This window comes from Talpa occidentalis, unplaced genomic scaffold (assembly GCF_014898055.3).
Source record: "Talpa occidentalis isolate TD23 unplaced genomic scaffold, MPIMG_talOcc4v2.1 talOcc4.14, whole genome shotgun sequence".
NCBI lineage: Eukaryota > Metazoa > Chordata > Mammalia > Eulipotyphla > Talpidae > Talpa > Talpa occidentalis.
Window position 1 is genome coordinate 51608361 of NW_023601433.1, and position 12970 is coordinate 51621330.

The following is a 12970-nucleotide window of genomic DNA, read 5'->3' on the forward strand; positions in this document are numbered from 1 at the left end:
TGCAGACAGTCTGTGCTCCTACTTGCACCTGTTCCACAGTGCACACACACATGCACAAGCCATGCAGTAACACACAGGAAATGAGCTAGCAATCTATTTCTGAAATCCCTACCATCTCTTTCCTGAGGTTCTCACTATCACTTAATGGATATCACATTAAAAGATCCTTCTCATCTGTTAATCTTCATTCAACTCATTAATAACTTGAATGTCTGTGTAGTATTGATTAGATTTAAATGTGAAATAACACAGGTTTTATCTACTCACTGTAAACTTCTCCTCCCTTTTCTTCCGATAACCAAAGGAATTTTTCCTAGAAGAAAAGAAAGCAAAGACTGTTAATTTTTCCCCCCTTGAAACATTTTTTTCATAAGGCACACGTATTCAAAGCAAACCACCAATTTAGTCTTTATTACTTTGCAATCTTTAAAAGATAATTTTTGATTCTGAAAGTCAACCTTAATATGGGAAATGATCAAAAATCTTGCAAAAAAGTGATATAACTAAAAGACATTCAAAAAGAAAGAAAAAAAAACATTAGAAGAATTTTACAAGTGGCTATTAGGAATTTTTCTTATATGACTATTTGAATATTCATTCAGCTGAATGACAAGATGTGTAAAATGTGATATTGAATTATATAGGTGAACTGTTAAGCAGTGATAAAGTTGATTAGATTTATCATTGAAATAGGAAGTACCCAAACACCTACTTCCTCTGTTGGCCTCTTCTTCAGCCCCTGTGTCACCTAGACACCAGCTTGTCATAACTACACCACACAAGGGTTTCTAAGTCCCAAGCACTTTCTATGTCTAACTGTTACTTGCATGAACAACATTCTAGATTACTGCCAATTACTGAGATGCACAGGCAGGAGCATCATGCCGCGCATTGCAGCTCATAATTACACAAACACAGCTAAGAAGAGGAGGTTTCACATTAGCCCTGAGGATGCTCAGATACTTTCACTGCCCAGGATGGGTTTATGTGGCCAAACAATTCAAATATTCATTTAAATTTATAATTTTATGTCTATTTACTGATCCCTTTGCCATTTCAACTGAATGCAGAGACTTGAGAGCCTTGTATCATGTAAGCTGGAAAGGTGTTTAGAAATAATCTTGATTGGCCGCTTCACAGAAAAACTAAAAGCGGTCTTGACTATCATGGCCTAATTAATTAGAACAATTAAGAAGCAGGGGCACTCTATGAATTCTCTGGCCAGCCCTTCTAGAATAAGCACAGTGCCAATCTCCAGGATTTTGGAGCAAAGTCACACCTTTTCTTGTAGAAACTTTATTCCAGAAATAGTTTCAAGCTGTTACCTAGCCCCTAGCAGAAACTACATGCCTGACTAAAAACTAATAACCACGGATGAGAGCTGTTCATCACCAATGGGCACTAAGCCACAGAGAGGGGCACAAACGCAACAATTCACATGGTCCTGCTGCTCTGTGACCCACCCCTGCAGCCCAAGACCTAGATTATAAAGGCTGTGCAGCATGCCCCCTGCCTCAGCATTACATCCTAGGAATGTTTCCATAAGCTAAAGGGCAGAAATTCAAGCAACATATCTGCTGCCTTGTGTCTATGACAGAAATGGCTGGAGTGTGGCTGCACACAGGTTCTCATGTAGGGGAATGGCTGGCTGGAGATCTACAAATCAACACCCAATGTCTACAGACAAGGAGACCTCAGAAAAAGTCTCATGGGGTGGACAGTATGCAGACTTGTGTTTCAACTGCTTACCAAAAACCATCTACTCTAGAAGAGACCCTCAAGAAGCAGGTGAAAGAGGGGACATGTAGCTTCCTCCCCATCACTGCAAATGTACAACAGGAGGGCAATGAGGCTACCCTGTTTGTCGCAACTGACCGGGGTACCAGGTACCTAGCAGCCAGAGATGGCAGTGGTTCTGCCTACCCAGAAGGCACACATGCTGCATGGATCTGTCTACCACAATCCATGGGACCCCTCAGAGGATTTGATGGTGCCTGTGCAAGGCTAGCTAGACATAGTCACCCACCCCACTTTAAAAATGGTGTATGTCACATCCTCAAGGAGGGGACTGGTTGGGCAAAGACTCAGCTGCAAGTCTCATGGGCCAGCAATGCCTTCAAAGGATAACCCTAATTTGACCAAAGGTAGCATGCTTTGCATTTGGCAACAGCAGGGGCCACAGTAGCATGCAATGTTAAGCACCACACAGCAGAGCTGGAAGGGGGCATATCCCTAGTATAGCCAACATTCCACCAGCACCATTTTTGCTTTCTGTACCCACAACTTTGAGTTCTGATAGTTTGGCTATCTTGCTCCCCAAAGCAGAACACTCACACCAGGTGACATGACTGAGATGGCATTCTGCTGGGTTCCTTGTTCCACGGAACCTGACTGATGCCTGCCCTATGAGGCTGCTCCACAGAGATAAGAGAGCCATGTCTGGTTTCAGGGGTTCCATGAAACGACTTGTACTACTTCTTGATGACCAAGAGTTCACAGAAAACAAGAGACCCAGGAAAGAAGAAAGGGGGGGGTGGTGTGGGGAGGAGGAGGCAGGTTGCTGTTGTGGAACAACCACCATGGATGTAGGTCTTTCAGGAAGGACAGTCTGGATCCCCCGCCAGCTGAAGAGTCCTAAGCACCGATGCCTGATCTGGAGACAGAGGAGAGCCAATTGTCAAGGTCACTTTCTCTGCTCACCATGTATACTGGCTATGCAAATGCTTTCCTCCTGATGTTCTACTGTAGTCACAGTCCTCAGGTTACAGACTTTTTAGATAACAGTATGTATGGCTTCCTTGTTGTGGGGGGATGGTGGGACACTCCCACTTGTTAGTCTAAAGTATTGACTCACTACTGTTGCCACTGGAAATCTGTACACTATTGGAAGATAGATGTGTGGCCAGAGGCCATATGCTGGAATGCTGGGGTAGACCTTCTACAGGCCATCTTTGCACTGCCAGGATACTTTTTATACAGCTTCTCCCAGTAAGGAGTGCTAGAGGTACATGAGGGCAGGGAGCTGGGGAAGGGCCCAGGTACTTGTCCTTGCTGTCCCCTCCACAAGCACCAACAAGAGCCCCAGGTACCACCTTAGTGTGGCTGGTGGCCCTGTCTAATAGTCTGGCTGAAGCTCCACAGGGTCCACTCCAAGCCTCTTGATCTAATAACCAAACTCTCCCCATTGTATCCCAGTTCCATGTGTCTATACTTTGACTCTTTTGACTATTTAGTTCTCTAATACCAAGTTTACAAGTTTCCTGGTGACATGCAGCACACCATATCAGTTCTGCAGCAGAGTGCCACCTTCAGTTATGCCTAGCTATAGGGATTTACCAGCACAAATACAAGGGAGCTCTCATACTCCCAGATGCATGCCAGGGAGGAGGAGCAGCTTTTGTAAGTCAGATACTGTGCTGCGTTCTTGGCATGGGTCACTTAGAAATATCTGCATTTAAAATATTCAAAGTAGGTTAAAAAGAAAATGTTTAGGCATTTTTCCAATTACAAAGAAAATTGCTAGTCATCTGTCAGCAGGGATTTCCTCCCCCATAACCCAAAGAGAGCTAAGCACTGAGCAAGGGACTGGATAAAGCCGGCTCCAATCTGTCAACGCTTGCAGGATGCTGACTGAATAAAAAGCTGTGAGTAACTGGCATCTTTTCTAATCTTGTCCCTCTAATGGAGGTGTCAGGAGGCAAGGCAGCAGCAAGGTACACCAATGGAAATGTGGGAAGAAGTGGACCAGCCCAATGTCTTGACCCCAGGTAATAACACAGATACTGAGAGACCCAGGGTACCTGACTGCTTGCCTGACATGGAAATAGGTAAAAGCTCCCCTTTAATGTGGCCAACAGGTGCCACTTCACAATCACAGCTAATGTCTATAAATACAATTGGTGGGAATGGAACTTAGACTCATTATCTGCTCCTGTGTGACATTCTGGCCGGGCACCAGGGACCTCTGTGTTGGTGGGAGTGGAGAAGACAGAAGGCCACAGGCTGACAGGAGGTCAAGTATCAAGCCCTCCACAAATCACGGCTTGGCTTAACATGGCTCCATTCCAGCCACAGTTCTTTTCACAGTGAATCACTTTCTATCACAAAAAAAGATGAAACCAGTTTCATCTCAGTCCTAAGAGTAATTCCTCTCTCAGTAATTATATAAATGCATTTATGTTAATAGACTTTAATTTGATTTTTTGTGGTTATTTGTGATGGTTTTTTTAAAAAAATGATTATTAAACATAGCTAAATTAATGATTTTGGAAACAGTACTAGTTTATGATGGGTACAAAGTACCGCTCAACAACAACTTTGAATCACTCACCTTCCTCTGCCTAAACCAGGAGAGGACTCGAGACTGGTCGGCTCCACACGCCCGGGCCCCACATCTCTCTTGGCGTAGGTGGGAGGGTTCTGTATTCGGGTTCTAGTTTGACCTGTCTGCCTGGTTTGTGGGCTCCGGACACCGTTAATTAACCGATCCGCAGTGAAGTTAAATATGGAAGGACTTTCTAAGAGCCCAGGCCCTCTCTCTGTGCTGGGGATGGCATGGCGCAGATGAGATTTACTAGGGTTCCTGTGAACACAACGTTGGGATATGCTCAGTTACAAAACCATCCCAGCATTACAAAATGAGCATGCTACTACAGGAATGTTTGAGCTGAAATCTGCTTTCTAGTTAGAAAAATATAAAAACTGTCTTTTAGACTAGCTAAAGCATACATAGTATGCCTGATAATGTAAATCTGTAAGTAAAGTGTCAATGATTTGCTCCACTATAGCCCAGGTCCACATCACAAGCAGGCACACACAGGTGCACACGGCCCAGAAGCTTTTCTCCGAGATTCTCTCCTGTACATATGGGCACTACTGCACATTTTAGTATTTACTCTTCACAGAATATAAGTCTGTGCTTTAAGTTGTTTTGTCCCGGATGAACATAAGGTCAAATAGGTCATTAGAAATCGTCAGAAGCACTCATTACTTAATAAATGTGACTCATGTGTAAGTGTTAGGATTACCAAGGTTTAAACTTGTTTTTGTTTTGCCTTTAAATTATACAATGTTGCAGTGATCTCTTATTACAAACCCTGAAAAAGCAACAGTATTTTAATCACTCATAGAGCTTACCTGCTTCTAGGAGGGTACTGTCTGAGTGAAGTAAGAGGAGATGCTGCAGGTTTGAAGGTTGGAGATGTAAATCCATTTATAAATCCAGTATTTGGAAATGGAGTTACCTAGGTTCATTAAAAAAAACAAGTCAACAAACCATAAACAGACTCTGAATGGTCAACACTGCATCTCATGGTGACCTGGATCATTTCTTGACTGATCAGGGAGACTGTTCCATTTTATATTTAAGATATCTGCAGGTTGAGAAGAGCACTCTGTAAGGTTACTTCTAATGGCCATATTCAGTGAGCCAGGAAAGGGCTGAAACCTTTCCTGTGCCGTCTAGTTTGTTCCTCAAGACTGCTCTATGAGCAAGCCATATATACGTGTGTAACTGAACTGAGAAGGCAGTTGCTCGGGACCCATGGGCTCCAGCAAAGGCTGCAAATCCCACACATCTATCATAGAGTCCAAATGCATAACTTAGTGATAACAATAACAGCACCTCTGTGCCTAGCAAAATTTCAGAATACTTATTCCAATGACATTCACAAAATTTGTCAAAATTCTCAATCTTAGGAATATCTATATATCTATCATAATAATCACCTTGAGTATGTCATTTAAAAAATGTTAAAACCTTTATTGAACCCTCGTCAAGTCTTGCTCTGAGTATCAGGATTTTTTAGATCATTAATAATTACTCTCTAAGTCACAACTTAAGATGACTTCACATAAACACATTGACATAATTAGAAGAACATTTAAATGGGCCATAGTGCCCTTGAAGGATATAATCATAATCTTAAAAAAGTTAAAAAGTTTAAGTACAGAGCTTTAAATATTAGCTATTTTTAAAAATCTAGACATATAAAAACAAGGTGAAATAGTGGCGCAAGGGGTTAAAACACAACCTATAACGTTGTTCACAGCCTTTGCAGCATGAGTTCAATCCCTGGCCAGCCAGGGAGCTACTCACATGGCGCAGCAGGCCTCTCCTGACTCGCCCGCTGCTCCCCTCAGTAGTGTATTTCAGTCAATCTGCCTGTTCTGCTCCCCACTCTGTCTCTGGTGAATTCTCTCATACACACCTCCCACCTCTGGCCTGTACCGTAGCTCTTGTATGCATACATAATTAAATCTTTTTAAAAAAATAGGAAGAGCATGCTCACTCCAGTCATCTGAATTTTGGACACAAGGTTCTAAACACTTTCTGTTAAGTGGCATTCCTTCATGGGTTCCCTCAGTGCTTTACCAAGTCCACCTACCCCCCCCCCAAATATTCACTATATTGACAGATATCTATTTTTATATAAGGTTCTCCTTATTTAAAAAGAAAAAAAGAAGACAAAAAGCAGTAATTCCTTTTAACTAAAACCAACTGAAAGATTAAAGATAACTTAGGACCCAGATAAGATTATTCCCTGATTTAAAAAAAAAAAAAACTAAAGTAACTAGAGGGAAACATTTGGGAAGAAAGATGCACTTAAAACTATTAGAATCTCTAATACATTATTTGAGAAACTCTATAAGAATGAGACTATTTACAAATATATTAATCACATCAGAACTAGATTCAGAAAATTATAAATCAAGACCAATTGAGACAAATCATTTCATATATGTATTTTTACATATGGTACTCTGGTAGTTGAATAATTTTGCTCAAGAGTTTAAAAATAAATTGTTTGCTAACACAATAATTAAGCATAAGTCATTAAGAATTAACAGGCACTGTCTCTTCATTTCTGCTCAGAATGATGCAGTAGAGCAAGCAGAAGGCCATCAAACATCCACCCACATCAGGCTCAGAAGAACCATCCCAAGTGGCTATGTGAACATTAAAAAACAGAATGTCAAGACAAGGTACCGGATCCAGGATCCCAAAGGACCCCACTTTGGAAGGAGATTAACATGATTAGAGAAATTAGAAGAACAATTTAAGAACTAAACAGCACAAACTTAGTGATTACTTTCCACTGGAGAAATCATTCAATGCAAGAGTTTGTGCATTCCACTTCCTTTCTAAGGTTGTTTTATATATATTAACTATATAGCTACTGGTACACTCTTATAGAATGTAGTAGATAATTTCAAAGAAATAGTGCATTTTTTTTTACCATTAGGATTCACTCAAAAGACATAGAAGCAATCTGAATTTTAATGTTTGTCTGCTAAACATTCTTTAATTGCAGTGGTTTTAGATTTCTGCAGGATTCTGGATCAGTAAGGCTCTATCCTGACTCTTCCCCATCTGTCCTTATCACTTCTCATAAGCCAAAGATGAACTCCACTTGTCTCAGGACAGACTTAATAACCTTCAGGTCTCCCTGATAACGACATCCATTTCATCAGAAATTATCTACTACATTCTATAAGAGTATACCAGTAGCTATATAGATAATATATATAAAACAACCTTAAAAAGGAAGTGGAATGCACAATACTCACCACCCCTTATCATCAGCTACTTCTGCAATGCCACTCTTTCCCTGTGGCCCCTTCTAACCAGCTTACCACAGATGACCACACAATCTGATAAACCCCTAATTACACATTTCATGGTATTTTACTATGTCCCAGACTGCAATAATTGTTTCTTCCAGACTGTGTGTTCTCATGGACATATATCTTTATAGGTTAGTACAGAACAGGCACCAACCACTCACCAGTTTAGTCAACTCTCCTCTCAAGCTTACCTTCAAATTCTGTCCTCTTTCTGCCCTATCAATAGTGACAGGCCCAGCTCATGAGCAACTCCCTTTCTGCCCATGATAAACCTGAGCAGCACACAGCTCATATATGGTCCATTCCCAGCTTCCCTAACTTGGTCCAAGCCAAATCCTGGACAAGAATACTTTCAAAGTTATTGAGTAGATTCCTGCTTTCTGACATAACCTGTATGTTCCATCCTTTCAAGCTCTTGTTCAAACTGAACCTGTTTACAAATTCATGTAAACTACTAGTCCATCAATCATCCCTAACCTCCCAAGTGGGAGGCTACTGACCATTTCTCCTTTATCATAATGTACAACAGCCCGAATTCTCTCACCCCATCACTCATGCCAATATCCAACCAGAGTCCACATGATCTTTTCTAACATCTATAGCAGTATAGTTGGAGAAAAGTGACAGTATTACAAATTTATGAATTCCAACCACAGGTATCAACATAGGCCAAAATCTGTAAATATTAATCATACCAACTGGCTCTAGAGCTGCTGTGAAAAATTAAGTGTAGGGCCTCCCCGGTGGCACAGCGGTTGAGCGCTGGGTTGCGAAACTGCCCGCAGCCTCTGCAGCTCCAGTTCGATCCCCGGCCGCCGGGCGAGGGTCCCACATGGTGCGCAGCCCTCTCCTGCCGCCCGCTGCTCCCCTCAGCAGTGTACTTCGGTCCTTCTGCCTGCTCTGCTCCCCGCTCTGGCTCTGGTGAATTCTCTCGCCCTCCCACGCTTCTGACTGTACCCATTGCTTATATGAATAAATAAATAAATCTTAAAAAAAAAAAAAAAAATTAAGTGTATAAGACAGTTTGTCTTCCACTTGTACTTGACTGTTAGAAGCCTGTTAAAACACCTCCTCTGATATTTCCCCTCTGTGCTTACGTACACTAGCTATACTAGAGATCTTACCACATTTTGTATTTTACTAGGGGTTACACAGCTTAGGAAATTCTAGACAAGTGAGGAGGTAAAACTAGCCAAAGGATTAAGGTTATAGTATTTCAAAGTTTTTTAAATGTATATAACCCTGTATTTATGTCCCAATTAAATATAAAACCTGGGCCTCCCTGGTGGCGCAGGGGGTTAAGCACCGCACTACGAAGCAATCCGCAGCCTCTGCAGCATGAGTCTGATCCCGGCCCAGCCAGGGTGCAACCCACATGGTGAGGCGGACCTCTCCTGTCTCGCCCGCTGTTCCCCTCAGCAGTGTGTTCCAGTCAGTCTGCCTGTTCTGTTCCCCACTCTGTCTCTGGTGAATTTTCTCACCCTCGCATCTCTGGTCTTTACCCTAGCTCTTGTATGCATAGATGAATAAATCTTTAAAAAGAAAACTATAAAACCCACTATAGAACCTGAAACTCTACCTTCCTATGGTAAACTGCCTATTTGTTTATCCATATTAAATGAGTATCTTCATCCTTCCATGTACTTTCATGGTGTATACACAATAGCATTCTATAACATAAGTTCCAAATACAGACCAAACTCACCAGGGGTGGATCAAGATAGCTGTGTGTGGCTGACCATGCCTGAGGGGCAATCAGGCTGTAGAGCGGGAACTGCTGCTGGGGGCTGTACACTGGAGGTAAATAAAACGACGCTGTGTAGCGCTGCTGTGTGTAAAGGCTCATGTCCAGAGGTCTAAATCCATTCTTTGGCAAAAATGTGTTTATAGCTATTGCCTTTGCTTTTATCCGTGCCTATTTGAAAACATATAAGTTTCTATTAGAATATTTAAGAAAGTTGAGTTGAAAATAAAGAAAGTATAACTAATGCTATTGCTTACCTTAATTGGTTTTCCTTGAAAAGTTTTGACTTCTTCTCGCAGATATTTGTAAGCCTAAAGGCAAAGTCATCCAAAATACCATTATGTTAATCTTACAGATAAGATGGACTGACAGTGGGTGTAGTATACTCTTGACATTTATATAGTATTATAAACCAATGGCAAATCAATTATTATTAAAAAAAAAAAAGATGGTCTGACAGTTAATTCAAAAGAGTTAAAATATGATGGATATGATCTACATGATCTGAATCACAGATGCCTTAAAATAACCTGCTAAGGGGCCTCCCTGGTGGCGCAGGTGGTTAAGCACTGCACTGTGAAGCTATTCACAGCCTCTGCAGTGTGGGTTTGATCCCGGCCGGCCAGTGAGAATCCCACATGGCGCAGCAGACCTCTCCTGTCTCACCCGCTAATCCCCTCAGCAATGTATTTAGTCAGTCTGCCTTTTCTGTTCCCCGCTCTGTCTCTGGTGAATCCTCTCTCACCCTCCCGCGCATCTGGCCTGTACCCCAGCTCTTGTATAAATAAAATAAATCTTTAAAAATAAAAAATAAATAAATAAAAATAACCTGTTATGGGCTATTTTATTTATTTAAATGATCTATAGATTCTTTACACCAAATTCTCACACAAACATCTGTGTACAATTTTGTAGTATTAATGGAAACCATAAAAGTCTCCCAGAGGCCAAAAAATAAAAAATAAATAAATAAAAATAACCTGTTATGGGCTATTTATTTATTTAAATGATCTATAGATTCTTTACACCAAATTCTCACACAAACATCTGTGTACAATTTTGTAGTATTAATGGAAACCATAAAAGTCTCCCAGAGGCCATATACTAAGAATCCTGACCTAGGGAAAAACAACGAATACCAAGTTCCGTGTAATAACCCCTACTTGATATTGGTATTACAGAGTTCCAGAAAAATCATTCCTTATGGTCCTCTCTAAACTGTATTTGAATTCTCCTATATAACACTAAAGAATTGGACCCATCTGATTCACCCTAATCCTGTCACATTTCCAACTGGAAATGAAGGTTGCCCCTGCTGTACTTGTGTGCTTAAGTATATACACACATATACACAAAACTGCCTCTCTTGTCCTGTTCCTCCTGTCCTTCATTTCCCTTCCTGTCAATTAAAGCCTATATTTCAGATTTTTGTTTTATTTCTTTTGAATCCCGTCACACTCCAGGTATTCAACACTTAATCTTACACTGTAATCTCTACAAATGTTAAATTGTCTGCCCCAAAGTAAAATTTTCAGGGGCAGGGAAACCATAATAACTCTGTTTTCTGACAAAACTCCTTTACGTATCTTCCAAAGTGCCTCACACACACATACATACAATGATGAAGAGCCAGTTTAAATTTCCCAAGACACTTTCCAAATATTAAAAAACCTTTCTTTGTCTAGATATAAATACAGAACTCAAATTTCCTAGGCTGTTTGTCTTACAGTGTCCTCAGACAGTAACATCACATACTTTTTATAGTTGTAAAAACTGCCTATACAAACACACCTATTCAAAGTTTCTAAAACTTGGTTACTTCTGCACTTTATAGTCAAACTTAACACCATAATGAAAGTAATCTTAGTGCCCAAATTTAACCCTGCTATGTACTAATTGTTAAGTATGGGTAAACTCTGTACTTCTGGGGTGGGGTGGGATGGGAAAGGGTCATGATTAGTGGGGGAGAGCTTACCTGTTGTGCATCAGCTTCTGTTTCAAATGTAATAAACCAATTATCGTTATAGGCAAATTCACAGTTTATAAATTTCGGTAAATTATCACCTTTAAATAGTGCTTCTACTTCCTAGAAACAGAAAGGTCAAGAAATTAATTCTCAATTATGCCACCATTGTCTTCACCAAATATAACAACAGATGCACATGTTTTAGGACAGATCCTTAAAATGAAGAGTCCAACATACTGATGCCTAGTAAACCTCTCTTTCAAACAGCTGAGTAGTTCAGTATGGCTGCACTACTAGGATTCCAATGCCATAGAAAAAGAGAGACAACTTACTGACAACTTTCCCTACTCCCAAGATACCATTAAGCCAAATTAATATGAAAATATCAGTTAATGCCACCAGTAGGTTAATAACAAAGTTTCGGGGTGGGGGGGGAGATAATAACTAACAAATTTAAGAAATTTAGACAAATATCTGACTTTTGCTCTGGCCAAGGTTAATCAGATTACCCTTCTCCCATGAAATGATTTAAACAAACAAACACAAAATACCTGAAATAACTGTTTTCAGACAATGGGCTAAGAGGGACACATACAGATGAGTTCACAAGTGCCTGGTTGATGCCTTTTCCAGGCATGAATACCAGGAGGTGAGCACAGGCATAGACAACAACTCTAGAGCTCTCAGAAGTTATTCCAAAGGCTCAGCAAACAGCACACAACTACCTGAAATGATGAGTGAAACACCCAGAGCTCAGGAGGATAGGCTTTGTGTCTTCCCACCAGTCAGAGTGGGAATGCTCCTGATTCACAGGACTTCCAGGACAGCACTCACAAAGGCCATGCCTCAGCGCTAGGAAAAGTGTATTGTAAAGGTGGCTCTACTTCCAGTAGTAAATACTCCTTAGGGACCACACTGGTCCCAAGTTCACTTAACTGAATCTCACAACAAAGCTCCAGAATATTATAGGAAGGAATACAATTATTCCATATCTAAAATAGTAAAATCTAAAATGCATGGCATCCATTCAAAGTTTACCAGGCATAGAAAAAAGAATAGAAATAGAACCTATATAAAAAAAAAAATCAAATTAGACCCAGAAATGATCGTGATGATAGAATTAGTGGACAATGACATTAAAACAGTTATTGGATAATATATTCCATATTTAAAAGATAGTAACTGAGCATATGAAATAGATAAAGAAGATTAAAAAAACAAAGAAGCAAATTAAGAAAACTATAGGAAATGAAAAATATATTAAAAGGATTAACAGCTAGTTACACATTTTCAGAAGGGAAAAGAGAAATATATTAAGAAACCATGGCCAAGTGACCATCAAATACAAGAAAGTTAAAAACATCAAGGCAGAAAACAACCAAATTGCATATAACCAGTGATAAAAATCTTCAAAGAAGCAAAAAAAAAAAAAAGGCTTAAAATCTGTTACATATAGAGGAATAAAGGTAAGAGATTTAGCCTCAGAACTATGCACACCAGACCACAGAACTAAATCTTTAAAATAAAGATGAAAAGAGAAACCCCTGTCAGGGCAGAATTCTATACCCAGCAAAAATACCTTTTGTAAAGATTTTTTCAAACATAAAAAAAGATTTATTACCAGCAGACCTATA

General features: G+C 40.2%; 1 protein-coding gene across 2 annotated transcripts in view; it reads right to left on the reverse strand.

The window, feature by feature from the left end:
• The window catches only part of LARP4B (La ribonucleoprotein 4B), an 82459-nt gene that overhangs the window by 10318 nt on the left and 59171 nt on the right, over window positions 1-12970 (reverse strand). Inside the window, exons 9-14 of one of the 2 annotated variants that reach the window (XM_037510530.2) lie at window positions 11346-11456; window positions 9628-9681; window positions 9332-9541; window positions 5137-5243; window positions 4331-4582; window positions 268-313 (exon numbers count right to left, since the gene is read on the reverse strand). In XM_037510530.2, the coding sequence (XP_037366427.1) occupies window positions 268-313; window positions 4331-4582; window positions 5137-5243; window positions 9332-9541; window positions 9628-9681; window positions 11346-11456 (780 nt within the window). The remainder of the gene's footprint in view (window positions 1-267; window positions 314-4330; window positions 4583-5136; window positions 5244-9331; window positions 9542-9627; window positions 9682-11345; window positions 11457-12970) is intronic. The other variant, XM_037510531.2, reaches the window with a different exon arrangement.